Consider the following 25,433-nt stretch of genomic DNA (forward strand, 5'->3'; position numbering starts at 1 on the left):
AGCACTCCAGAAACAGTACTTACTACCTAGTAGAATAATAGTTATAACAATTATAATAAAAAGAACTAAAACTAAAAAAAGAATGCCCGGTGTCACTTCAAAAGTCATGACTACATGAAAATATCCTTCCAAGGTTCCCCTCTTTCTCTTTAAGTATACTTTCAGTCTTGTTTCCCCCTTTGTACTGCACTTTCTCCTCTCCAAATTTTATTTCCCTTCTCTTCTCACCATGCCAACAACCAACCCAGATTCAGTTGCAACTGAGGCCCAACCTCGTCGGGAGCGAAGACCTTCCGTAGGAGCTCCTATCGCCGACCTCCAGGGACCAGTCGGCCCGGGGTTCAGTCGTCCCAAGCACAAGCGCACATTCACCGGATTTGGACCTGCCGAGATTAAGAGTGTTGAAGCTAGCATTCCTGAGCCACTGCGAGAGGCGTGAGTACCTGCACTTGCCTTAGTGATCTATAGTCTGGACTGACCACAATTCTCGCAGCTGGAGAAACCACGTATGTTGAAACGCAATCGGGATTTGGGTCTGGGGTGCTAATGCTGAGGGCCAATTTAGTCGGCTACTGAATTCACCAGTAAAGAAGATTTCGAGGTGAGTCCGACCTGGAAGCACAAACTTGATACTTCGGGTTTGCTTTAACGGGTCTCGCAGAAATATTTCGTGCGCCATGTCGAAACCACCCTCGCTCGCTCGCTTTATAATTGCGATGAGCTGTATGTGCTTCGTGCCCTTGATTCAAGCGATTCCTACTGACTGGGGGCTTTCCACAGTGCCGCGTACTCGGGAACCGCGCTTGCTTTTAGAGACCGGTTGATCATCGAGTGGAACAGGACTCAGCAGCGTCAGACTTTCACCGATCAGAAGCGCGTCTACTGTATGTGTGCCGCCCGGTGGCATAAGACAATATCTAATCGCTGTTGTAGATTTGTCGCTTGAGTTCCTCATGGGACGTACATTGGACAATGCCATGCTGAATGTTGGCTTGAAGGATGTTGCTCGAGGTAAGCACCAAGATGATCTGTGATCTGGATTACCGCTGATGATATCAGATGGTTTGAGCGATCTTGGGTTCCGCATCGAGGACGTCATCAACCAGGAGCACGATGCAGCGTTGGGCAACGGCGGTCTGGGACGTCTGGCGGCGTGCTTTATGGACAGTATGGCGACGCTGAACTACCCGGCCTGGGGGTACGGCCTGCGTTACCGCTATGGTATCTTTAAGCAGGAGATTGTCAATGGCTACCAGGTGGAGATTCCAGACTACTGGCTGGATAACAACCCTTGGGAATTCCCGCGACACGAAATCACAGTCGACATCCAGTTTTACGGTAACGTCAAAAAATACCAGGATGAGAATGGCAGGATCTTGAACTCGTGGGAGGATGGTGAGATTGTCCAAGCCATTGCGTACGATGTCCCCATTCCCGGATACGGCACGAAGACCACCAACAACCTTCGTCTATGGTCTAGCAAGGCCAGTAGCGGGGAGTTCGACTTCCAGAAGTTCAATGCTGGAGACTATGAAAGCGCAGTGGCGGACCAGCAGAGGGCGGAAACAATCTCCGCTGTTCTATACCCCAATGATAACCTCGAGCGAGGAAAAGAACTGCGTCTAAAGCAGCAGTACTTCTGGTGTGCTGCCTCGCTGTTTGACATCGTTCGGCGGTTCAAGAAGACAAAACGGGCCTGGGCCGAGTTCCCTGACCAGGTCGCCATCCAGCTTAACGACACCCACCCAACCCTTGCAATCGTTGAGTTGCAGCGCATTTTGATTGACATGGAGGGTTTGGAATGGGATGAGGCTTGGAGTATCGTGACAAAGACATTTGGATATACTAATCATACCGTCCTTCCCGAAGCGCTGGAGAAATGGTCTGTCCCGCTGATGCAGAACCTGCTTCCGCGGCACTTGCAAATTATCTACGAGGTGAATCTGTTCTTCTTGCAATCTGTTGAGAAGCGATTCCCCAACGATCGCGATATCCTGTCGCGTGTCTCGATCATTGAAGAGTCGCATCCCAAGATGGTGCGCATGGCCTATCTGGCCATCATTGGTTCTCACAAAGTCAATGGTGTGGCCGAGCTGCATTCAGACCTGCTCAAGAGCACTCTCTTTAAAGACTTTGTGAAGATTTACGGACCAGACCGTTTCACCAATGTTACCAATGGTATCACCCCGAGACGCTGGCTCCACCAGGCCAACCCCAGGTTGTCTGCATTGATTGCAGAGAAGCTTGGAGGCTATGACTTCTTGAAGGACCTCACGCTTCTTGACAAGATAGAAGTCTTTGTCGACGACAAGGCCTTCCGCGAGGAGTGGGCGGTCATCAAGCGGGAGAACAAACTGCGCCTGGCCAGACACATCAAGGCCACCACAGGATACGATGTTAACCCCAATGCCCTCTTTGACGTGCAGGTAAAGCGTATCCATGAGTACAAGCGCCAGCAGCTGAACATCTTCGGGGTCATCCACCGCTACTTGAGCATCAAGGCCATGTCAGCCGAAGAGAAGAAGAAAGTGGTGCCTCGGGTTTCTATTTTCGGAGGCAAGGCAGCCCCTGGTTACTGGATGGCGAAGACCATCATCCATCTCATCAACAATGTGGCCGATGTAGTGAACAAGGACCCGGAGGTTGGCGACCTTTTGAAGGTTATCTTCATCGCGGATTACAACGTCAGCAAGGCGGAGATAATCTGCCCTGCTTCGGATATCAGCGAGCACATCTCAACTGCCGGCACCGAAGGCAGTGGCACGAGCAACATGAAGTTCGTCCTGAACGGCGGTCTGATCATCGGCACCTGCGATGGAGCCAACGTAAGTCTTTTTTTCTCCTATATGACCTGCTTCCATCCCACTCATACTAACTCAACTGACAGATCGAAATCACACGCGAAATCGGCGAGCAGAACATCTTCCTCTTCGGCAATCTCGCTGAAGACGTCGAGGACCTGCGCCACCGACACTTCTACGGGGGCTTCAAGCTGGACCCACAGCTGGAGCGTGTCTTCGACGCAATCAAAGACAACTTGTTCGGCGACAAAACCGACTTCTCCGCGCTCACAAGCTCCATCGAAGAGCACGGTGACTACTATCTCGTCTCGGACGATTTCAACTCCTACATCACCACGCACGAGATGGTCGACGAGGCCTTCCAGAATCAGGAGGAGTGGCTGGCCAAGTCGATTACCTCTGTCGCGCGCATGGGATTCTTCTCTATGGACCGCGTTACTAATGAGTACGCTGATAGTATCTGGAATGTCGAGCCTCTGGATGTTACGGACTAAACAGACTGCGGTTTGACATCAGTGTTAAGCCCTTCTTCTTTTGGTTTGGTGATTCACATCCGCTTTTCATTGGTTCTGTGAGCTTTCCCGCATTGGTTGTTCAATATCCTTAGCATTAATAGTATATCAATTTGTTATAAGTTTAGTTGAGTAGGTCATCCACAAAAATTTATATGCAATTGGTCTAGACAGAACTAGGTATATATACAACCCAATCTCGATATACAGCAGTGTACAAACCCAAAAGAGAAGACCCTCGAGGCAGCAATGACTGAAAATATCGAACCAACCTTGGAACACCCACTCCATGCCAAAGCAACACGAAACCAAAATGATATCCAAACATGACGACGTCAAACCATAAATCCGTCAAATTCCCAAAGCAACCTCACTCCTGAATCGTCGGCTCACTAAGTTGTTTAGGCTCGGAGAAATAATCCGGCCAAAGCGCCATCTTCTCATCGCGCGTAGGCGTAGCCGTAGCCATAAGCGTCGGAACCTGCAATAAGCGTTAGCGAAAGCCCCACGAATCCAGCCTTCTTAAAGGAAGAAAACCAAAGAAAAAGATAAAACATACAGCCTCCTTACTAGAAATCCGCCTCCACATATTCGCACGCGGGTTATACCGCACCGGCTTCCCAACCCCACCAGTCTTCTTCTGATCCTCAAGACTAATCGCCTCAACCTCCTTCTTAACATCAGCAAAGCTGTCGAACGGGATATACGGGATCCCGTGTTCGATGCAGTACTCCTCGAGCCGCAGACCGCGGCGAGCAAAGAGGACATCTGCCTCGCGGGCGGCGGGGAGATCGGAGACGCCGTCGCCGATAAATACAATCAGCGGGATCTCATCTGGCTCGCATTCTTCCTGTGCTTTTTCGCGCGCTAGGTTCACGCTCGCGGCCTTGTCGTGGCCTGAGGCTGTGTTGTCGCGCCAGACGGGTTTCCAGGGGATGCCGCCGGGTGCTTTGAGGTCGTTTGCGACGATTTCGATTGAGGAGGCCTGGGGAGGGTTAGTGGGTGGTTTTGGGATATGGGATATGGGATATGGATGTAACATTGGTGGTCCACGGGTTGTTGATTGATCGGTGGTTGGGCTGGAAATCCTTTCGAAGAAGGAAACATACCTCTTTCTCGCCTAGGAACATATTCAGCGTGCGCTGGAGAACGGGCTTTAGGCCTGCGCTGATTACGTTGAAGGGGAAGCCCTCGCGAACGCAGTACTGGTGGAATTCGCGGAAGCCGGGGTCCATTTTGAGGTTCTTTTCCATTATGTCGAAGCCGTCGCCGAAGGGGATGCTGAGGGATCCCCACATGTCGTCTGAAATGTCACGGAAGGTTCGCTCGCCGGATTTGAATTGTTCTTCGAGCTTTTCGCGGTACGCGGCGCCGCAGCCAAGATGGTCTACTAGTACGTGGCCGGTATCCTGTAGGAAGATTGTGCCATCGAAGTCTGGATATTGTTAGTTTGGGCGTATTCTTTGGTCATGTTATGTGAGTTTAGGGCTTGGTGGTTGGGATTGGAGGGTTTAGACTGGGAATTGGGACATATATGAATGGGGGCTTCATACCAGAGAAGATGATAATCTTTCTCTTTTGACTGCCGGGGGTGTGGGCGATATAGCCATTTTGGTATAGACCTTAGGGTTTGTGTTATACGGTGGGTGTATGGAGAGAGTGTAATACAGAGTACAAGTTAAAAAATAAAATGAAGCAAAAGAGCAAAGTCACGATCCTAAGTATTCACGAACTTCCCAGAGTATCGTGGCAAACAAGATAGATGAGGAATATGACGTAGGGACATCTAACGACATCAGTGTGGGCCGCGTAGGGGGCCTCATTTGAACATCGTGAGAATTCGAGTGTTGATATAACGGATGCTGATTGGCTGTCGTTGGGGGCCCACATATAAAAAAGCCGAATAGTGGAACCATGGAAGGCCGAGGCCAATTCTTCGATCGGATTGGTCGATATTATTGAAAGTGGATCTTGGACTGCACGAGGCATCATACATTTCAACGCTAACAGTCAAATGGTATATGAAATGGTATATAAAAGGGTATAGATTGAGGAAACTAAGCCGTTAACTCGGCAACTCGGCGTTGCAATTCCGGAACAGCCCGTAACTGCAAGTCCAACTCTTCCTTCTCACTGCGAGATAGTTAATAGGCGTTCTGCATGGAGATTCGGATAATCGGAAAGGTCGGGGAAATCGGGAACTGGGGAAACTTACTCTTCGAGTTTCAAGCGTCGCTCCCAGTCTAGACCGGTGAAGATGTAGCCGCCCTGTCCATCAAACTGTAAGATTTTCTGGTGATACTTCCAGAGACTCCGTCGGTGCGAGACAGTCATGAGTGTGGTGCCAAGCTTCTTGGCCGTCTCATACATGACCTTCTCAATCTCCAGCGTCACCGACGATGTGCACTCGTCCAAAATGGCAAACTTGGGTCGGTGATAGAATAACCGAGCCATAGCGATGCGCTGTTGCAGACCACCAGATAGAACGTCGCGCCATTCTTCCTCTGCATCCCAGCCCCCAGGACGGTCTACGATGGACGCGATCTCAACCACTGATAGGACCTCGTAGAGATCGGCGTCAGTGACACCCTTGGCGCGCATCTCGCGCACTCCATCCGGGTAGATCACTTGCTGTCGTAGGGTCCCGCGGGACAGATATGGTCGCTGGGGAATGTAGAAAATATCTTGGAAAGGAGGTTTCTTCACCGTGCCTCCGTATACCGGCCAGAGCCCGCCCAGGATCCGGAAGAGAGACGACTTGCCGCACCCGTTGGGTCCGACGATCAGAAGATGGTCGCCGGGGTTAACGGTGAAAGAAAGCTTACGGATCAATACGTCACCGTTCGGGGATACGATCGGTACATCGGTGAACTCAATTGAGTCGCTTTCTATGACTGTACCCCGACCAGACAGCACCTCTGCATTTTCCTCCGTCGAAGCGGAAGACACCAACTTCTTCTCGAACCTCCCAGCGAGGAGGTCGTCCATCACCTCCAGTAATGAGGAGACGCGCGAAGTGTAGCCAGCGAGCTCCGAGATCTCCTTGTAGGAGAACATCAATCGGCCAAAAGCATCCGATGAGGAAAGCAACATTCGACGATTTGTGACGAAGCCTGAGAGTAATCAGAATACAAAAGTTTCTACATCGAAGGACAGAAACTTACTTTCAGTGCGATCTCCCATGCTATGAGTAGCCTGACCGGGAATCTTGAAGAAGACAGGCACACTGCAGAGTATCAAGCCTAAAGCTCCCCAGAAATACTTGATCACAAAGTCCTCCATAAAGCCATGGTAAAGGCGCCGTCGCAGAATGCGGTTCACGTGCTTGATCAGGGTGAAATAGCCCTTATCCAGTGTATCCTTCTCTGCCTCGTGGCCATGGTAAAGTGCGACTTCTTCGCTGTAATCAATAAGCCGCGAATGGAGGAAACGGAACTCTCCCTCCAGCCGGGCCTCATCGGCAACATATTTGCCAAATGGCGGGGTCAGCATACGCATGACGTTGGCAGACAACTGCACTAGCAGACTCATGATGAATAACCCCTCACCTCCCACGTTCTTGGAGAGCGAGTAGTTATAAATAGCCATATCGAGAATGGGCTTAGCTAGATTGGAATACAGTTCTGCCAGACTGTCCGAGAAGCGAGACACATCGACTGTGACGAGCTGGTCGGGATTCTTTATTCGATCGTCCAAGGCGGAGATGGCATAGAAAGTCATGTTAGACAAATACTTGTCGTGGATATAGTCTGTAAGTCGCTTGCGATAGCTGAGGGCAAGCTTGCACTGATGGTAGGAGAGCTAACGAAGTAAATTATCGGGTCAGCAAATGTGTTGAACGGTCGCATGCCAGCACGGCAGACAGGAAACCTCGCTCCCATCACCGGGGACATACCATAGAATTAGTGAAAGTAGCGGGGACAGCCACAATCATCCACCAGACAAGACCGAGCAAGAAATCCTTCCCTTTACCGCGGACTAAGTTGCTCACAAGTCTTCCGTCCAGCTCGGCGACGTATAAACTAAGCACGGTCCGCAGCACCAAGAAGACGCTGTGGCTCACCAGCAGCCTTAGCTCCTTGCTTCGCCATCCGGGTATGACGATCTTCAGTAAACGAAGTAGGTTCTTGAAGAATTCTCTGTTGATCTCCACGCGCTTCTTGCGGGGTTGTTCCTCATCGCCTAGACTGCTGGTGCCGGGCCGTCGGCGCAGCTCTACTTGTTGTGACGCGGCTTTCTGTTCGGAGATGGCATTGTGGATTCGTTTGGCTAGCGCAGCAAAGAGGGCGAGATATACGGCGCGTGAGATGCGGGTGCGGTTTCGTAGGTAGAGGGATGTTAGGCTGGAGAGGATCTGCTTTATGGAGCGTTCGGGCGGGAGTAGTTTGGACTGAGCGGCCATGGCGGAGCTTTTAGGTGCTAATCAGCCGGATTCGGGTGCAAACATGTCCGCTGTTGAGTGAGTTAAGGGAGTTGAAGGAGTGGAGAGAGTTGAGGAGTAGGCCATTGCCATGACGGAGGTGACATGTGATACCCCAGGAAACTGGGGATGTTCAGCCGAGGAACCCACTTTCAGGTAACCTTACTGGCCTAAGGCAGCAACACCATATTAACGTATTCGGTAAGCGAGTGACGCATGTAAGCGAGTGACGCACCAAACCAAAGCTACTAATTTCAAATGCATTTATCTCAACCAAAACGCCATTAAATTAAATAAACTAAAATCATCATCTATCTGGACATGTCTCTCTCCTATGTCCTAGCTTCCTACATATTCCACATGCTCGTCCGGCCTAGGGGGGCGGCCTTAAACCTTCCGAAACCTGCTCACGATAGTCATTGATACGCGCTACTTGGGCCTCAAATGGCTCTGAACGTAGCTCACGAATATCTTGAACTGAGAGATCCCCTTCGTGGACTATCGTCCTTATAGATCGAGTTCGCTTTTGCTTCTTCTTCTCGTTTTTAGCGCGTAAATCGCTCACTTCTTTCTCCAGTAGTGCGGCGGATTGCATCGTGATCTAGCAGGCCTTTAAAACCTGGTTTATAGCGGAATTGAGCGGGCTTAGAGGGCTTTTTGATCTCATACGAAGCAATGCTTTAATAGAGGAAGCTTGCTTTTCTAATTGTATATAGTTCGAAGGCGTTTTTAGATCCCAATCACTACCCCGGCTAGGAGGGGGGGTAGGGGTAGCAAGCCGGATATTAAGCTTCGAAATCACTCTCTCCGGTGTAAAAGGAATTAAACCAGCAGATTGAAAGCTATTTTTAACAGTCTCTGATTTAAAAGCTTCCATTCGTGCGGTAGGATAAGCTTCGAGGAAATCCAATTTATCAATAAAATTCGATCCGCACCGCATTTTTATTTCAACCATCCGGCCGTAAGACCGTTTTAACACCGTAAAGCAGCCTATATCCAGAGGTTGTAAAAGGTATAAGGAATACGGAGGCATACAGATTAGTATCACCTTATTTTTCTCGCAGATTTCATCGAACCTCGGGGTTAAATAACTTCCGTGACCGTCGAGTATCAAAAGCCGATACCCCCCTTCGTACGCGAAGAAGTAGTAGGAATAAAGAGCTTTTCAAGCTAGCGAAGTCTAATTTCATTAGAGGTCCATCCATTAGGACTAACCTCGAACCGCCAGTCTTCCGGGAGGCCGTCGAACCAGGATTCAATAAAGACTTTACCTTTAAAAATCACACACAACGGGAGAGCCTAACTAGTAGCATTCGTACACTCAATAACTATCACCTATTCACGATTTCCAGGTTATAAAAGTGCTCGCCGACCGTAGTATTCACTTCTCGTAATCACTCTCGCGGTTACCGTTAATCCTATCGTAAAACCGGTCTCGTTAAAGTTATAAACGTCGTCCGGGTCGATCCTAAATTAAAGGATAGTTTTTTAAACAAGATCAAACCACTCCTTTATAACTTTTAGATCTTCATATTTCGCACGCTCGTAGTTATACCGTTTCGAAAACCGAGAGGATAGAAGAGGGCGTCGTTTAATAAAGTTATATACCCATTTTTCGCCGACCGAAGATACCGGGGTGATTCCGCGCTTCTCGAGGAGAACATTCGCTATTTCTCGTACCATAGAAGGCCGGGGAGCAGATCCTCGGGAATCCATAGAGAGAATCCATTTTTTAAGAGATTGTTCTTCAATTTCTGTCAATTTATATGAATTTGCGCGAGAAGTCGCGCGGTTTTAAAACTCCAGTAAGGCGGCGGCGGAGGGTGGCCTCAGGCACTTTAAAACGGCGTGCAGCTCCACGAATTGAAGATATTTTTTGATTCTGAAAATCTTGTATAGCTAATAAGATCCTACCCTCTTGCTCTATTGAATTTTGAGAGCTCCGAGAGCGAATTGGTGGCATAGTGGGTGGTTAAAGAAGAAGAGTTAAATTAATTGACGCGTTTTTGGTTTGGTGCGTCACTCGCTTACATGCGTCACTCGCTTACATGCGTCACTCGCTTACCGAATACGTTAACTAACTATTTAGATGTACTCGCAATAACCAATTTAGTAAGGAAAAAAAAACATATGGAGATGGGGGAATTCTTTAATTATAGAGATTGATACAGCCCCGAAATAACCACATGTACATACATAGTCATGCAGAAACAATGTAGTGGCAACGATGCTAATGGTAACAGGATTCCGCCTTCCTCGTGCCCGCCACGTATATACAAAAGACCGGGCTGAGTATGTAAATAATACTCCTAGAGAGACATGCGCACATGGAGTATGTACAGGTATAATAAGAAGCAAGCTCGCAAAAGAATACATAACGGACCAAGATCATGACTCAATATGATAATAAATGAAAATAAGAAAACTTAAGATGAGGTCTTGCTCTCGGATTCGTCGCAGCCGGTCCTGGGTTCTACCTTATCCCTAGGACGAAGACCGCTGTTGATCTGGGCGGCAATCTGAGACTGCTTGAAGCGCTCGAATCCTTCAGCGTCCTGCTGCTGAGCAGCATAGAGTTCATCGACGGTGGTCCCGAGATGGTTAAAGGCCATGTCCGCGTCAAAGTCATCGAATTGAGACAGAGACTGCTCATCGTGAAGAAGGTCAAGCTTTTGCCGGAGAGCGGCAATATGCGAATTATTGTCCTCGTAGTCGAAATCTTCGTCACGTTCGCCAGGAACTAGAGACGGCTTGAGGAAATCGCGGCGGAGGTTCTGGCCAATGCGGTGGATGTGTCCTTCTTGGGAGGTCATGGCCCGAGAGTGGAGAGAAGTCATGGAGCTAGTGCGAGAAAGGCGAACGGCATATTGGTCGGTGTCTTCCTCATCACCGGCGGTCTCGTCAAGCTGACTGCTGTTCAGATTACCGCCGGCAGCGATAGACCCGCTTCCATCATCATCACCAGAGTGTTGGGAGACAGTGTCGGGGACAGGAGCAGCGGGCGGGAGTTGAGGAACAATACGAGTTTCTGGGTATTCATCCTCAAAGCGTTGGATCATCCTATGCAAGGTCACGTCCAAAAATTGCAGGCGGCGATAATTCGCGTCATTACCAGCACGATCTTCGCGAATAAGGGCCGACTGGATCCGGACTCTGATATTACGGGCAGATTCCAGCAGATTCTTCGACATGTCGCGAGGCCGCTTGGTAGGAACACCTCGAGACTTGCGGCGTCGGGGCGTTGTGGTACCACTCGCTGGTAAAGATTGCTCCCCAAGAACATCGAGACCGTGCTGGTCCAAATTCCCGAGACAAACACCCAATGCTTTGACAACACCTGTGCCACCAATAACATAATCCTCATCGGGAGCGGCCTCATCTTCATCATCATGAAGCTCCTCAGAAATACCAGAGTGTCCGACAATATGCTGTAGGATGTCTGGCACAGGGATATCCACAAGTGGAGAAGTAGAGTCAGAAAGCTCTTCCGCAATGGCACCGCCTTCAAGGTTCCGCAGCGAGTAAGCCACAATCTGTGACCCTAGAGCTTTGACAACTTCATTGTTTTCTGCGCTGGGAACATCGATATCCACCGCAATGATTGTCCGTGAAACACGGACAGCTGCCATCATAGACGCATACACAGCACATGCTTCTTCCTGAGCGACAGAGTCTGTGGTAGACGCCAAATCCATAATTTGCTGATTCTCCAGAATGTTCAGATGACACAGACTGGGACATTCCGGTAATACCTCAGCAAGGCCAATGACATGATCCGGTGACAAGTCGACATCAGCGAGATGAAAGCGCTTCAAAGACGGCATTTTGGGCAGGAAGCGACGGAAAGCCCCCAGCGCGTTAGGCTGCGACGAGAACAATTCACGATTGTGAGAAAAATCGATGAACCGGAGGTTATGAATCTGCGCAAGGGATTGGAGCAATGGGCAAATTACTGACGGGTTGAGAGAACAATCTGCCAGACTCAGCGCATAAAGCGGTGTCTCAGGTTCAATCGCGTCCGTGACGAGATCGAGATCATCCTTTATAGCGTTGCCACCTAGATCCAGTCCTTCGCACTGCCCGGCTTTGAGGTACTCAGTCACATGCTCCAGACCATCTCTCGTCAGACCATTGTTCGCAAAGCCGAGTCTTCGTAGACCCATTTTGGTAGTCGCCTGGCATATCTGCTTTACAGCGTTGACCGAAGGATAACACTCGCTCATAAGCAGTTCTTCAAGATGATCTCCAGCAAAGCGCTCTGCTAGTGCACTCGCGAAAACAATGCTCACGTCGGCCATAGGCGACTGGGGTTGGCCTGTTGTCCCAGAACCATCGATCGCAACCTGGCCTTGGGGGAAAGGAATGCCTGACAAATCGATAGCTTTCAAGGATTTAGCTAGGTGAATAAAAAGGCTGATGTGACGCCATCCTTCCCGTCCGATCTTCGGATTGTCCTTCAGAGAAAGCTTTTCCACAACACCGTATCGTTCATGATCATTCGAGTCTGGAGAATCTGGCCTTCGCGATCGTCTCCGTCGATAACGCATCTGCTCTACCGTCTTGGTGGCAAGTAGGGCTGAAAGGACGGATCGCACAGACGTATCTGTCAATGCACAATTTTCAAGGATGAGTTTACGGACAGGAACGACCGCGAGCCAGTCGCTGAACGTTGCCAAATCCTGTGAGGTCATTGGGAAATTGCTCAGATCCAAAGCTGCTACCGTGCCGGGTGACTCGGCCAGTGTTGATGAAGGCTTGGAGATCTCATCGACCACTCTTTTGAGAACAGGCGTCTCACGTAGCTGGCAACAACGGCGATAGATACGGACTGGATCGGTTGTTGGGTGACTTTGCGTTTTGGACCGAGAGATACCTGCTGCTGGGCCTCGGGGATACTCTTCGTCATTCTCTGCATCGAGTTGCAATGGAACAGAACCATTCGCGACTGCCTGTCTTCGCTTTCTCTCCTTCCGTTCTTTCCGCTCCGCCTCAGACCTTTTCTTCTTCTCTTGTTTCCTTGTCGGATCAGTCCCTTCCCCACCGGGGCTGGGTTCAGTAGATGGCTTGCTGGTTGTATCTGTCGGAGGAGAGCTACACTGGTCCTTCGCCTCACCGGTAGCTGGAGCAGGAGCCGGAGATGCGCTTTCCTTCTCAGCCAATGTAGCCTGGGGGTGCTTCAAAGCTCCAGCTTCATCTTGCTCCTTCAATTTGAGATCGGCCTTCTTAGACTTGTGGCTATTAGACTCAGGTAGAGGCTGCCGTAATTGATTGGTTGGGGGAGCCTCCTCGTCATCATCCCGATGGGATATACCCGCGATTTCAACATCCACACAGAACGCTACTCGGTTGAGTTTGGCCTGGTTCAAGTCCGCAATCTTGCATCGGTGGCGATTTTGGTCGATGTTCATCACGCGACGTGGGCAGATCGAGTCATTGGGGTTCAACTTGGGCAACCCACCAGAGTTGGACGAGAACTTGCGCAGTGCATTGTGGATGAATGAGGGCCCCTTGGGTGATGACGCAGTAAATGGATTTGAGTCATCTTTCCTCTCTTCCTCCTTGTCCCTTGGGGAGTAGGCGGCGCCAAATGGGTTATGCGTATCGAGGGGTGAAGTTGTTTTCGGACTCGCAGGACTGGCCTTCAGGCTAGGTTGTGACGGTGGGGTAGATCCAGACGAAAACTTCGAGCTTAGACTAGAGATCCACGAATTTCGTCGTCCGATGGGCTTTGGGTCGGTCTTCCGCGATGCTGGTGATGGCGTAGATGGCTTTTGCTCCTCGTTCTTCTCAACTGGTGGTGGTTTCGCCTGTACTGGCGCTGTACCATTCCGGGGAGCTTGCTTCGGTTCTGATGTGGAGGGGGCCGGTGTTGGGCGTGTCGGGTTACTGCTGGAACGGGATCTCCTGTGCGACTTAGATTGAGAAGTCGCTGGCTCTGCCTCTGTGCCAGGCTTATCGCTCGCAGATACAGATTTCGTGCGAGACAAATGATCTGGAGAGACTCGGGAGTGTCAGAAGCTGTCCCGATTTCGGATCTCCAACAACCCTGCCATAACCTGGGGAGAGGTGCTAGCATAAAAAGTGGGACTCGCCTTTTTGTGAATGATGAAGCCAGCTCACGTCCACAGACTGAACTCCTTCCATTTTGAAAATCCCTCGGAAGTCAGAGACAAAATGAAGTAACTTCGCAGTGCCCAGGTAGTCGTCGAAGGTTTATCAGCGGTGTGGCGTCGTATCAATGAGCGCAAAGACTGGATAGAACTAGATCGAACGACGCATAATTGGCTGGTCCCCCACTTTCCACTGATGATCGCAAAACGTATCGAAAGGAGAATCAGGTGGACAACTTTCAACACTAGAGGCCCGATGCCAACGAATAAGGTGGAAATGCTGGGAAATGGTAGAATATGGCGTATGATCGGCGACCGAGAGCTCTCCAGATGTGCTAAAAGTACACTACAGTAAATGACACAGAGTCATGGCTTCTTTCAGCAAGAAATGCATAGCGAAATCATGCAAGAGGTTACTAAAAGGGGATAGGAAAAGTGACATTGGGAGACTTTCCGGATGCACCTCAATTAAGCATACTGAGGTGACATAATCGGGGCACGTGAGCATGTAACCTAATTTACGGCTAACAACTGTTGAGAAGTGTATTTTCATTGGGGGAAGTTAATAGGGGAATTGGGCCCCGGAGAAGGTTCGGTTCTCCGGTGGCGGACGCACACATACATGGCTACATACACTTGTACATCGTGGAGTTTACAGTGGATTAGGTGGGGGAGCGGGAATGTTCGAGAGGATTTTAGTTTCGACCTAAAAAAAATTTGGAGGATACTGGTGCCGAACACCATAACGCTCAATAACTACGGGTATCCGCTATGAAAAACACCTAAAGAACGCCACACCATGTCCTGTGGGAAAAATGAAAAGGGCCGAGCAGACACAAAAAAAGGAAAGGAAAAAACAAATCACTAACGCCTCCAAGGGGTATGCGATGAAAAAGAAATAGTCATCACGGCGTCAAACGGACCTCGGGAATGGGGGACATTCCGCAGTCCTTCCGCACCCGAGCGCCTATTTACTCCAGACCGGGAATATTCTTGAGGTATTCCCAGCCATACTCCTCTTCGGGTTTCTCGGGTTCCATACCAAGCGCAAAGCGGTAGGCACGAACTTCATTCTGCAGACCAGTGATGACACGGGTAGGGACATCATCTTCTTCGCATTTGAGGCGGTAAGCGGTGCGGATCATTTGAGCACATTTCATGGTTTGGGCATGCCAGTAGTCCCGGTCCAGTCGGCTTTCCAGGTGGGCGTCGCGCTCAGCTTGGAGGAGATTGTTATAATGCTTCTTCTGGGCAAGGTAGTGCATGTTGTTGTTCTGGCAGTAGTTGCGGATTTGCTCGACCATGACACCCACGGCGGTCTCAAACTCCCGGACCATCTTCATGTTTTCTTCACGATGGTGCTTGTGATCGGCACTCACAAGCTTTTCCTTGGCCAGGGCACGCTCGAGTTCGGCAATCCGGGCGGCTGTTCTAGGCGTTAGTAAACGATGTGAATCAATATTCCCCGGGTCAACATACTGAGATTGTCGCCGTGCTGGCCATTCGCACTAGAGCTGTCGGCAATGCCATTCTTCTAAATGTGTGTTAGCTGAATATCCAATATCAATGAATGTTCTTCGGTCCCACATACCACAATCTCCTCTGCATTCGCGACGATGTTTTTGGTCACATCCCGGTTGTTCTTCAACACATCGCTCAATTCCACAACCATCTCATAGAGGTGATGCAAATCCATCTGGTGGCCAGCATTCATCGGTATTGCCGCACCCATGGCGCCCATTCCGCCGCCATTGATCTGGGTGGTGACCGAAGTGTGGGAGGGAGAAGGGGATGGAGTCTGGCGGGGAGGTATGTTGGGCATGTTCATTGCGCCAGTACTGTTTTCGGAATAACCCGAGAAGTTGCCGGAGCCGGTACCGTTGGTAGTCATACTAGAGTTGTTCATAGACACGTCGGCGTCGGCAAAAGCGCGGTTCAGTTCCTCTAGTTGAGGGTCGTCAGGGGTGAAGGATCGCGGAGTGCTGGTGCCGTTATCTTCGTCGAACCAAGAGGCGTGGTTTTGAACGCCTAGGACCTCCGATTGAAACTTCTCAAGGTCACGGCGAGTAACGTGCGTGGAGCGACGGCGATGCCCACGCGTGAAAGCCTTGGAAGGGGAGGGGGAAGTGTCGCCCTCGATGGTGGCGGGTGCACTCAAACCAGGGACAGTATCGTCACTGTCACTCGAGTCTGTAACAATGGCAATCTCGTCCAAGGAGCTCTGATCAGAATCACAGGTCTCTAGTAGGCAGTTGACAATCGTGTTGTGCTGGGAGCTCACGCTACTCACGCTAGCAGGTGGGGCTAGTGTCGGGTCAACACGTGATTGGGAAGATTCACGTGATGGCCCCATTCCAACAAGCTCCCTCATCTTCTTGAGGGCACTCATTCAGATAGAAAATAACAACTATGTCGCTGCAAGGAAGATCGACAGAAAACGGTCATCTAGGGGAGTCGGTTTTCCAACATACCGGTGGGGCGAAGCCTATTTCTTTCCGACCGGCGGAGGACGAGTATGTAAGTGTAATGGATCAATGACGGTCGAGATTTGGAGAGAAAGTTGGCCCTCGCCCAGTATGAAATCTTCAATCATCGGTGCAACGGCACGTGCTCTATGAAGTCTATAATTGAGTCTGCAAGTCGTAGTTGACACGTACTTGCCTTTCTTATGGTCCTTTGTTGACATCTACGAGGCTATACTATGTCTTACACTTGATGGAAGGTACATAGATATTGGAACATTGTAGCCGGGGCAACGTGCTTGAAATCGAAGTATCATGTCAAGGAAACTACCATCTATAAAATAAATTAGAGGTATGATCCACTGCAAAACGAATTCATCAACGGGGGTGCTCCAGAGGACTGGCGGGCCTATGCGCCGGTGATAACAACCGGCTTGTGGCTAAAGCTGGTCTCCGTGTTTTTATTTCCTCCATCCCTAGCAGTTAATTCAAGGGGGTTTTTATGCATTCTCGGGCAACGTCAAGCATCGCTCGCGCGCACGCCTTGACCGTGGCCCAATCTTCCTCATACGCCCACACCGGCAACTTGATAACTTGAGAGTGAAATGTAACGGCCCCAGGAAAATCGGCGGCTTTCCATTCACCGGCATACATGTCTGGTGCATACACGTGGCCCAAATCTCTCACGGACGTCTGTAAAGGGCCTCGTCGTAAAGAGGCTTGGTTGAATTCGGGATATATATGTGCTTCATTCCACGCGCAATGAATTTTTGCACATAGAGCTCGCGAGTCCACCCCGTCGGAGCCTGGGATCCATCAAACCGGAAGATCAGAGCGTACCATGCCGACTTCGCACCTGATTCAAGGACGGGTGCCTTCAGGAAAGGGATCGACGCAAGTGTCTCGATGAAGTGAGCCGCGCACTGCGACTTGCGATCAAGAATTTTTGGAAGTATTTTCAATTGGTTGTGGGCAACGGCGATCGCAAGTGGATGCGCCCGATTCTTCAGACCGGCACCCGTGACGGCGAAATCTTGAAGAGGGTGATCCTTGGGGATCTCCGACTTGCAGCGCTTGTTGTAATGGCCATGAAGGAGCTGTCGATAGAAAACATCGAGTTAGGTGTCAAGGAGACACCTCCCTCGCCACCGCTCACTACTTTGTCACCTTGAATTGACCACGCGGCACCATCGCCGAAAGTTCCAACTTTCTTCCCGTTAATGGATGCACCATGGGCATGCGAGCAGTCTATCAATCCGTTAGTTCTCCGGCCTATGACAGAAGCGAATTTCAACTGCCTACCTTCAAGCAGAAGAATGCCATTATTGCGGCAAATGTCCCCAATCTCCTTCATCGCCCATGGAACACCCCACATATGGGTGGCAATGACGGCCTTGGTCTTGTAGGTGATTGCGCTGGCAATCTTGCTCGGGTCCATATTACCAGTTTCAGGGTGGGCGTCAATAAACACTGGCTTTACTCCCAAGTGCATGAGCGGGGAGACGGTGGCGTGGAAAGTGTACACCGGAACGATAACCTCGTCTCCAGCGGTCAGTCCGGAAGCATAGTAAAGGACGTGGAGTGCATTTGTGCCTGAGTTGTGCAGAAGGGCATGGTAAGATGGTGTATCAGAGAAAGTTCTGAATGTCTCCTCGAATTTTCCGAAAATACCGTCGTTGTTGTAGATGCTCAGGGTATTATGGAGCTGCTCGCTAATGGCGCGCTCGACATCCGGCGTCACCTTGGGCCATGACCAGGTCTTCTCGAGCGGATTCAGCGCTGTCTGGGACTCGACTTGACTACTTCCCACCCTGTAAATCTCGTCGACGAGTTGCATCACCGCAACATCCTTGTCTAGATCCCAGTCGTTGGGACTGCCGATGAAGCTAGCCAGACCTCGTTCAAGCAAAAGGGCAGATGGTTCATGAACAGTATATTGCTCGTGTGTGTGAGTTTGCCGCCTTTATCACACAAGGAAAGACGGACGAGCTCTCCACCAAGGGTCAAGATGCCTTTCTCTCCGATAATGGAGATCTTTTCCTCGCTCCGTATGCCAGAATGAGAGAGGAAGATTGTCGCATTGACAGAATCGCCAAACGTGACCGAAATATGGGCTGTGTCCTCCACATCATAGCTGCCGAGACGTGTCTTCATCACCGCGGCATGCTGGACCTCAGACCGCCGGCCAAAGAGCCCAACGAGCTGATCAAGCATGTGATATCCCATATCAATCACGACACCACCTCCGGCGAGTCCCTTCTGTGCTCGCCAGCCTTCTGCGAGCTCAACAACATCAATGGCTTCAACAACTTGGACGGAACTGATATTTCCAAGCATAGGTAGCCATCCTTTCAAGGCAGTGTATCTTCTGGAAAACCGGTCTATATACTGAGGACAGTGTTGTCATGATCAAACTACATACATCAAACGGGTCTAGGCTTCTTCCGGTAGGACCCTAAGTGCAGATGCTGCAGGTTAGTGATCTGCAATGTAACCCCAAATTAGGGTTAGCGTTGTTGTATGAAAATGGCCAATGGAAATTGACTGGGTTTTTCAACATAGTAGAGCTCACCGCCTATTTACGGTATTTAACAAACAGTTCTAGGGAAACCAACTCTTCCAAGCTATTACATCTTGATATTTGTCGTTCAAAACGACAGCGCTATGGTCGCAAATCCGTCCCCCGACTTCCCCTATAAGGGACACCTCAACCTAAGTCCCCAGGAACTTGATCCCACCAAGCGTTGGGTGATTGGGGCTGCAATCTTCCAGAATAACAATTTAGAGAACCCATCTCTCCTCCTACTAAAGCGAGCCCCCCACGAGGAATCTTTCGCTAATGCCTGGGAGCTTCCTGGCGGGCACGTCGAACCTATAGACGAAACTGTCGCTGACGCCGTTAAGCGTGAGGTCCGCGAGGAGACCTCCCAAGTCGTGGTAGAGTTTATCGGCGGAATCGAACCGATGGCATGGGAGTCTAAATCGCAATCCAACTTTCAACTTAATTATGTGGTGACGGTTCGGCCTGGGGATGAAGTCAAGCCAAACGCCGACGAGCATGTGGCCTGGATATGGGCTCGGGAAGGACAAATAGACTCGCTTTCTATGACTAAAGAAATGAGAAACGTCGTTCAGAATGCATTTAAGTTTGCAGCTCAGGCTTAGGGGACAAGGGGGGACAAGGGGGGTCAAGTTAACAATGTGTATTCGTGTCGCATCGCAAGTAACTTCATTCTATGCGCATGGGGGGGCATGGGGTATTTTGGTTTCGTCAAGGCATATCCAACAGGGCTTCCAATCTCTGATCAGAGCCTGGAAGTGAGTAATCATAGGTTTCAGGGACACCGCGGCTTTTTTTGTGCTGTGCAATCCGACCCCCAACTCTAGCTACGAGCATGCGCATTTTCTCCAATTCCTTAACAAGTTCTCCATCCTTCGTAATAAGATTAGGCTGAATATCCTTTTGGGGGTTTTCAAATGGCTCGAGTAATCGTCGAAGATGCTGCAACTGATCAAGGCGCCGTTGCCGTTGCTGCCGTTGACTGTCGAGGCTCACGAGCCGCTCACGGAGCTCCCGGTATCTGTGCGACTGGTGTAAGGCAGGTGGAACTTCAATCGGAAAAAATCCGGATGTGTCTGTAAACTGACCTTGCGTGCTCCTCTTCGCTTGCTTCCTGGTTTTCCAAGTCCACTGGCATCTTTGCGATGTTCCTGGACCATATAGTCAGTGTTGTCATAACTTCTACTATTGACCTGATGAAATCTTACATCTCCCTTGACAAATCCGTTGTCTTTTCGATGCCTCGACCAAAAGCATCTCCACGACGTGCCTCTTGACTGACTGACGTCCAGTACAGGTTCGCAATCTGTTGGGCGACATGGTGTATCGCTTGGGAGGAATAAACAATGCGATTGTGCTGCTTAGCAGCTGCATTTACTATAGGACTATGAGTATCATATTCATATCGTATATATGGGGCCAAATGTTTAGAGAACTATGCTGTTTGATTGTGATTCGTGCTCTGACCTTTGTGTAGAACCTCTTCAACCACCTTGTCACTCAGATCACCTTCCGTGGTTTCGGGAGCATAGTTTCGCCAGTCTTCGGGTAAATCAAGGCTCTCGGAGAAGATGCGGACTTGACTCCAGATAAATGCAGATTTCAATTCAGATATAGTTCGAGTTGAATCCATCTCGAACACAATGCTCAAATGGTGTTAGAAAAGTACCATTGTTGAATCTCCAAAAGTCCCGCGATCCTGCGCGTCCTTATCGATAAGACATCACGTGTCTCCCCACGAGCGTGATTTTGCGGGATGGCCAATACCGATTTTAGTAATAGACCACCATGAAATGAGGGAAATGATCTAAGGAACACAGATTAAGCCATAGTATAATCATTCAAATATGGCTCCAAAACGCTAATTTATTTAATGAAGTTTTTGGTGTGGAGTATATCCTCGGTCTAGAGTTGTATGTACCTCGGCAATCTGACCGTCTTTTATGTTTTAGACCCAGATCGCCTCCAAGGTAATTCAATTCGTCGCGCTTCCAAGGTCATCGCAACTCGTTTGGGTTACGAGTCAGATCTTAACTGCAGTATATCTTATAGTGAGCCCTATTATTGCCAGCAGCCTCATTATCGCCCCAAGATGGCAGAGATCAAGCGGCCAGTGGGCCTACTGTTCGACATTGGAGGAGTGTGTGTAAGTCGACCACTTGACCCGGAACATTGAAGATATATATCTCTGACAATTCTCTAGGTTGTATCTCCGTTCCAGGCTATTCTTGACTATGAAATTGCCCACAACATCCCACCAGGATGGGTCAATTTCAGTATCTCGCGAACATCGCCGAACGGTAGCTGGCACAAGCTCGAGCGAGGCGACATCAAGATGGACGCCGACTTCTTTGCGGGGTTCAACGCGGACCTAAGAAACCCCGAGCTATGGAAACAATTCCACCAACAACTTCAAAAGAAACAAGGCACAAGTGGCTCTACCATCCCTCCACTACCGACGGTGGATGCAGAATGGCTATTCTGGGAGATGATGCGGATATCTCGTACACCAGACCGATATATGTACCCAGCTCTGAAGAAACTGAGAGAATCGGGACAGTTCCTGATGGGCGCTCTATCCAACACCGTTATATTCCCCGACGGACATGAATACAATAATGCATCTGACGTTAAGAACCAATTTGATTTCTTTATCTCCTCTGCGCACACAGGCCTCCGAAAGCCCGACCCGAAAATCTACCAGGTGGCGTTACAGGAGATGGACACTTTAGCTAAGAGGCGAGGATTGGCCGGATCTAATCCCGACGACGTTGTGTTCTTCGATGACATTGGGGAGAACTTGAAGGGGGCAAAGAAAGCCGGCATGCGTACGGTCAAAGTCACACTTGGAAAGACCCAAGATGCGGTCAAAGAGCTGGAGAAGCTCACAGGCCTTCAGTTGCTGGACGAGGACAAGGCACGATTGTGAGCCGCTGTATGTTGTACATAGAAAGTTGGTTATTTCGAGATGAATATCAGTATTATATGTAGAAAGGAGGGAGAATAAGAATTCAGAACGTTTTCTTAATTTTTCTCAATTTTTTCTGAATTTATTGTTCTTTTTCTCTTTTTTCCCCATAGTCAAGAAAATTGATGTTCCCACTCGTCGCCGACCTCACTTTCTGGAGGGGGATGCAGCCACGCTAAGCGAAATCCCGCACAAAGTCGACCCACGAAATTTCTCACCTTCCTCTTCTTCGTCCATCCCCAACGCCCCTCGACACCCCGTCAAAATGGTGAGTATCGCTGCTGGCTGAAAAAAAGTCATTATGTATTCCCTTTGCATTTTATTCTCTCTCCGATCCATATCGGAGCCGGGTCCCTGCAAGTTGCTTCGGCGTAATTTCTGAAGCGTTAATTGCTGACTCGCGATCTTGCTTTACAGCCTTTCACCAAGACCGTCAAGAACAACGCCTACTTCAGGTGAGTTGAGAATATTCTAATTCTTTTAATTTTTCTGGGGCCTACGTTTGCTGACTTTTCCAATTACAGTCGCTTCCAGACTAAGTACCGTCGCCGCCGCGAGGGTAAGACCGACTACTATGCTCGCAAGCGCCTGATCACCCAGGCCAAGAACAAGTACAACGCGCCCAAGTACCGCATGGTCGTTCGCTTCACCAACCGCGACATCGTCACCCAGATTGTCTACTCTGAGGTCACCGGTGACAAGGTCCTCGCCTCTGCCTACGCCCACGAGCTCCCCCGCTACGGTATCGACCAGGGTCTTACCAACTGGGCTGCCGCTTACGCTACCGGTCTGCTCCTTGCCCGCCGTGTCCTGAAGAAGCTCAACCTTGACGAGCAGTTCAAGGGTGTCGAGGAGGCTGACGGTGAGCACACTCTCACCGAGGCCATCGAGACCGAGGATGGTGAGCGCCGCCCCTTCAAGGCCTTCCTCGATGTTGGTCTTGTCCGCACCTCCACCGGTAACCGCGTCTTCGCTGCCATGAAGGGTGCCTCCGACGGTGGTATCTTCATCCCCCACTCCGAGCGCCGTTTCCCCGGTTACGACATCGAGTCCGAGGAGCTCGACGCCGAGACCCTCAAGGGTTACATTCACGGCTCTCACGTCTCCGAGTACATGGAGACCCTCGCCGATGAGGATGAGGAGCGCTACAAGTCCCAGTTCATCAAGTACATCGAGAACGAGATTGATGCTGGTGACCTCGAGGAGATCTACGCTGATGCCCACAAGGCCATCCGCGAGGACCCCTTCAAGGCCGATGAGAACGCTGGCCCCAAGAAGACCAAGGAGGAGTGGAAGGCCGAGTCCAAGAAGTACAAGGTCGCCCCTCTCACCCGCGAGCAGCGCAAGGCTCGCGTCGAGGAGAAGATCCGCCAGCTTGCTGCTTAAGCGTCTCGCTTCTTATCTTTCCGACCAAAAGTTCCTACCAATATTTCAATTGAGGGAATGGGCTACTGCCGGCGTTTTATTCATGTGATGTAGTTTTTGACGGATCATGGCACATACCACTTTTTATTTTTATTATCGGAAGGGGGTTTTCCTTGGGAGCAATTAGTTCGGTGTTCATCTAAGGCAATTTTCTTTACTCAGTTCTAACTGCTCCCCTGCCAATGTCCATCTGTCTTGTTCCCTCATTTGTCTCATGTGCATCTGCCTGTAGCTGGGATCAGTAAAGTGTAGTATAACCCGAGTATATATGTTGAGTATGATTGTAATTGCATCATGCTATTGTGCTAGTGCGAGACCAAAAAAAAAAACTAGCCTAATTAATATTAGATCGACGCCATGCACAAGCGCCAATATTATTGTGATAAGTGGCCCCCAGCCCCAGTGCATTGCCAGCACAGCAACTGGCAGTTCAGCAAGGATGCAGAAAAAGAAAAGAAAACGAAAGAAAGGGGACTAGATAGTTCCATTGTTTACCATCAATCCAGCAATCCCCGCTTTTAAAAAGCCTTTTGGTCCCCGAAATCATGAGATCACAATAATTTCACCCCCTTGTATATATATTCCCCCCATCTACATAGACATATCCACATATCCACCATGAGAAGATATCAACAACATACCCACGCAAGCTGGCACCGCGCCTACGCAGATAAATTCGATTGCCCTTGGTGCCAAACCCCTCACCGACCAGAAAGCACAACACCTCAGAACCACCAGAACCAGCACAGCAGCAAGCACTCCGCAAAGGGCTCAGACAATGGCAGAACCAGCAGAGCAAATGCTACATCGACACCAGTTGGCCGTCGGATAACTCACGAGAGCTCTGACGTTCCCATCGAAGACCATGCTGCCGGTACCCCGCTCGAGTCACAGACTCCAGATTCAGCTCCGGACGCGAACGAAGACAATCCAGGGTCGGAATCCGATTCAAATTATGCGCAGTACAATATGGGACGGACTGCTGGGCATGATGGTCTGCATACCGCGTCAGATCCGCCGCGTCCGCCGCTTCCTGAGCGGTGGACAAAGGAGGTTGAGGATCGGGAGCATGAGTAGGCGTTTCTAGTTGATGGCTTTGGTTATGGCTGGTTCGTCCTTGTGCTAACGGGGGGTATAGTGCTGCGGAATGGAGCCCACCACCTGTGGAAGATTGGCGTTCTCAGCTAGGTACGCCTGGGGTGTCTGGAATCCCCAGCGATGAAAAGATTGGCTCTCCGGAGTTGAATGTGAGGGAGTTAGAGCAGTCTTGAGGAAGACTTGGTTGAAATAGATCGAGTCAAAACATTCACATTAAACTACAGATACCACGATTTTGCTCTGCTCCAGTTTCCACTGAACATAGTATTTCATCGATCCATTCTCACTCCAGTCATCCCCATTATCTATCGCCATCAGCGTCTTTGATGCACGATTTGAGTCACGGTTCTTCCTCTACATCTTCGAGTCTTCCACCTGCGAGGAGTGTATCATTGCATCTTTGAAAATAGCGTTTCTCCTTAGCAATCATTTGATCAATTTTTTTGCGGAGGCTCCTGCCTTGGGCGCTATTCGCGTATGGAGCCAGTAGAGACTTGGCCTTCTCATGCTTGAGTCTCGACTCTTCTTCCATGAGTAACAGCAGTGTCATTTGAGCTTCGGGTGTCCATGCCTCAGAGACATCCTCAGCCTGGGCCACGAGTGAACACTCAGTCTCCTCCAAGTCGGCGAGCATCGCCGCTGCACCTCTCTCTACTGCTTTGAGGGCTTCTTGGGAGTCTTCGCTCGATCCCTGGCGTAGGATAGCTTTAGCCTTGTCATGCCCCTTGACTATCTCTTCCCGTGCCTTGTCTAACAAGCGGAGTTCTTCGTCAATATCCGGCTCATCTGCGGCTGCTTCTCGCGCCCTTTGTAGCAGGTCGGCGGCATCCAGTGGCTGAGATTCAGACTGAGATTGGGTTCGAGACTCTGCCTCCCCGGATGGAGCTGGTGGTGCGTACCAGGCCTTGTCACTAGCCTTGCGCATGTCTTCAGCCATCATCTGGAATACCTTGCGATAGTCCTGAGATTCGTGATTGATAGGGCATTTGTCCAACTGAAGATGACGACTGTGAGTAATTCACAAGGACGAGGAGAGCCAAAATAAGAGATAAGCGTTGAAATACTGACAAGGTAGCA

At 50.0% G+C, this 25,433-nt stretch overlaps 11 protein-coding genes across 11 annotated transcripts; 5 read left to right on the forward strand and 6 right to left on the reverse strand.

Moving 5' to 3' along the window:
* Positions 1-229: 229 nt before the first annotated feature.
* On the forward strand, positions 230-3,295 carry glpV (glycogen phosphorylase; the record flags this gene model as incomplete). Its single annotated transcript, XM_056714570.1, has 8 exons — positions 230-435; positions 494-506; positions 566-601; positions 662-723; positions 781-884; positions 934-1,011; positions 1,060-2,825; positions 2,888-3,295. 8 exons carry the CDS (start codon positions 230-232, stop codon positions 3,293-3,295), a joined length of 2,673 nt encoding a protein of 890 aa, XP_056562192.1.
* Positions 3,296-3,683: 388 nt separating this feature from the next.
* N7489_008821 (ATP-binding cassette long-chain fatty acid transporter PXA2) lies at positions 3,684-7,715 on the reverse strand (the record flags this gene model as incomplete). Its single annotated transcript, XM_056714571.1, has 7 exons — positions 3,684-3,794; positions 3,873-4,298; positions 4,423-4,748; positions 4,867-4,895; positions 5,529-6,426; positions 6,478-7,114; positions 7,209-7,715. The coding sequence occupies 7 exons, from the start codon at positions 7,713-7,715 to the stop codon at positions 3,684-3,686; spliced, it is 2,934 nt and encodes a 977-aa protein (XP_056562193.1).
* Positions 7,716-10,159: 2,444 nt separating this feature from the next.
* On the reverse strand, positions 10,160-13,877 carry N7489_008822 (putative cell wall biogenesis protein Mhp1; the record flags this gene model as incomplete). Its single annotated transcript, XM_056714572.1, has 2 exons — positions 10,160-13,725; positions 13,826-13,877. The coding sequence occupies 2 exons, from the start codon at positions 13,875-13,877 to the stop codon at positions 10,160-10,162; spliced, it is 3,618 nt and encodes a 1,205-aa protein (XP_056562194.1).
* A 937-nt stretch (positions 13,878-14,814) lies between these two features.
* Positions 14,815-16,232, reverse strand: N7489_008823 (uncharacterized protein; the record flags this gene model as incomplete). The annotated part of the gene is made up of 3 exons (XM_056714573.1): positions 14,815-15,269; positions 15,323-15,377; positions 15,435-16,232. The coding sequence occupies 3 exons, from the start codon at positions 16,230-16,232 to the stop codon at positions 14,815-14,817; spliced, it is 1,308 nt and encodes a 435-aa protein (XP_056562195.1).
* A 756-nt stretch (positions 16,233-16,988) lies between these two features.
* N7489_008824 (uncharacterized protein) lies at positions 16,989-18,519 on the reverse strand (the record flags this gene model as incomplete). The annotated part of the gene is made up of 4 exons (XM_056714574.1): positions 16,989-17,402; positions 17,462-17,553; positions 17,608-18,244; positions 18,292-18,519. 4 exons carry the CDS (start codon positions 18,517-18,519, stop codon positions 16,989-16,991), a joined length of 1,371 nt encoding a protein of 456 aa, XP_056562196.1.
* A 450-nt stretch (positions 18,520-18,969) lies between these two features.
* Positions 18,970-19,470, forward strand: N7489_008825 (NUDIX hydrolase; the record flags this gene model as incomplete). Its single annotated transcript, XM_056714575.1, has 1 exon — positions 18,970-19,470. The coding sequence occupies one exon, from the start codon at positions 18,970-18,972 to the stop codon at positions 19,468-19,470; it is 501 nt and encodes a 166-aa protein (XP_056562197.1).
* A 106-nt stretch (positions 19,471-19,576) lies between these two features.
* Positions 19,577-20,498, reverse strand: N7489_008826 (kinetochore subunit FTA4 family protein; the record flags this gene model as incomplete). The annotated part of the gene is made up of 4 exons (XM_056714576.1): positions 19,577-19,886; positions 19,954-20,016; positions 20,074-20,242; positions 20,333-20,498. 4 exons carry the CDS (start codon positions 20,496-20,498, stop codon positions 19,577-19,579), a joined length of 708 nt encoding a protein of 235 aa, XP_056562198.1.
* Positions 20,499-20,957: 459 nt separating this feature from the next.
* On the forward strand, positions 20,958-21,794 carry N7489_008827 (HAD family hydrolase; the record flags this gene model as incomplete). The annotated part of the gene is made up of 2 exons (XM_056714577.1): positions 20,958-21,011; positions 21,069-21,794. The coding sequence occupies 2 exons, from the start codon at positions 20,958-20,960 to the stop codon at positions 21,792-21,794; spliced, it is 780 nt and encodes a 259-aa protein (XP_056562199.1).
* Positions 21,795-22,098: 304 nt separating this feature from the next.
* Positions 22,099-23,219, forward strand: N7489_008828 (60S ribosomal protein uL18; the record flags this gene model as incomplete). The annotated part of the gene is made up of 3 exons (XM_056714578.1): positions 22,099-22,101; positions 22,251-22,288; positions 22,358-23,219. 3 exons carry the CDS (start codon positions 22,099-22,101, stop codon positions 23,217-23,219), a joined length of 903 nt encoding a protein of 300 aa, XP_056562200.1.
* Positions 23,220-23,876: 657 nt separating this feature from the next.
* Positions 23,877-24,529, forward strand: N7489_008829 (uncharacterized protein; the record flags this gene model as incomplete). Its single annotated transcript, XM_056714579.1, has 2 exons — positions 23,877-24,331; positions 24,397-24,529. 2 exons carry the CDS (start codon positions 23,877-23,879, stop codon positions 24,527-24,529), a joined length of 588 nt encoding a protein of 195 aa, XP_056562201.1.
* Positions 24,530-24,696: 167 nt separating this feature from the next.
* Positions 24,697-25,296, reverse strand: N7489_008830 (uncharacterized protein; the record flags this gene model as incomplete). The annotated part of the gene is made up of 1 exon (XM_056714580.1): positions 24,697-25,296. The coding sequence occupies one exon, from the start codon at positions 25,294-25,296 to the stop codon at positions 24,697-24,699; it is 600 nt and encodes a 199-aa protein (XP_056562202.1).
* Between the last annotated feature and the right edge of the window lie 137 nt (positions 25,297-25,433).

The sequence above is a fragment of the Penicillium chrysogenum genome (assembly GCF_028827035.1).
Source record: "Penicillium chrysogenum strain IBT 35668 chromosome Unknown utg000005l_segment0_segment0, whole genome shotgun sequence".
In the NCBI taxonomy this organism is placed as follows: Eukaryota; Fungi; Ascomycota; class Eurotiomycetes; order Eurotiales; family Aspergillaceae; genus Penicillium; species Penicillium chrysogenum.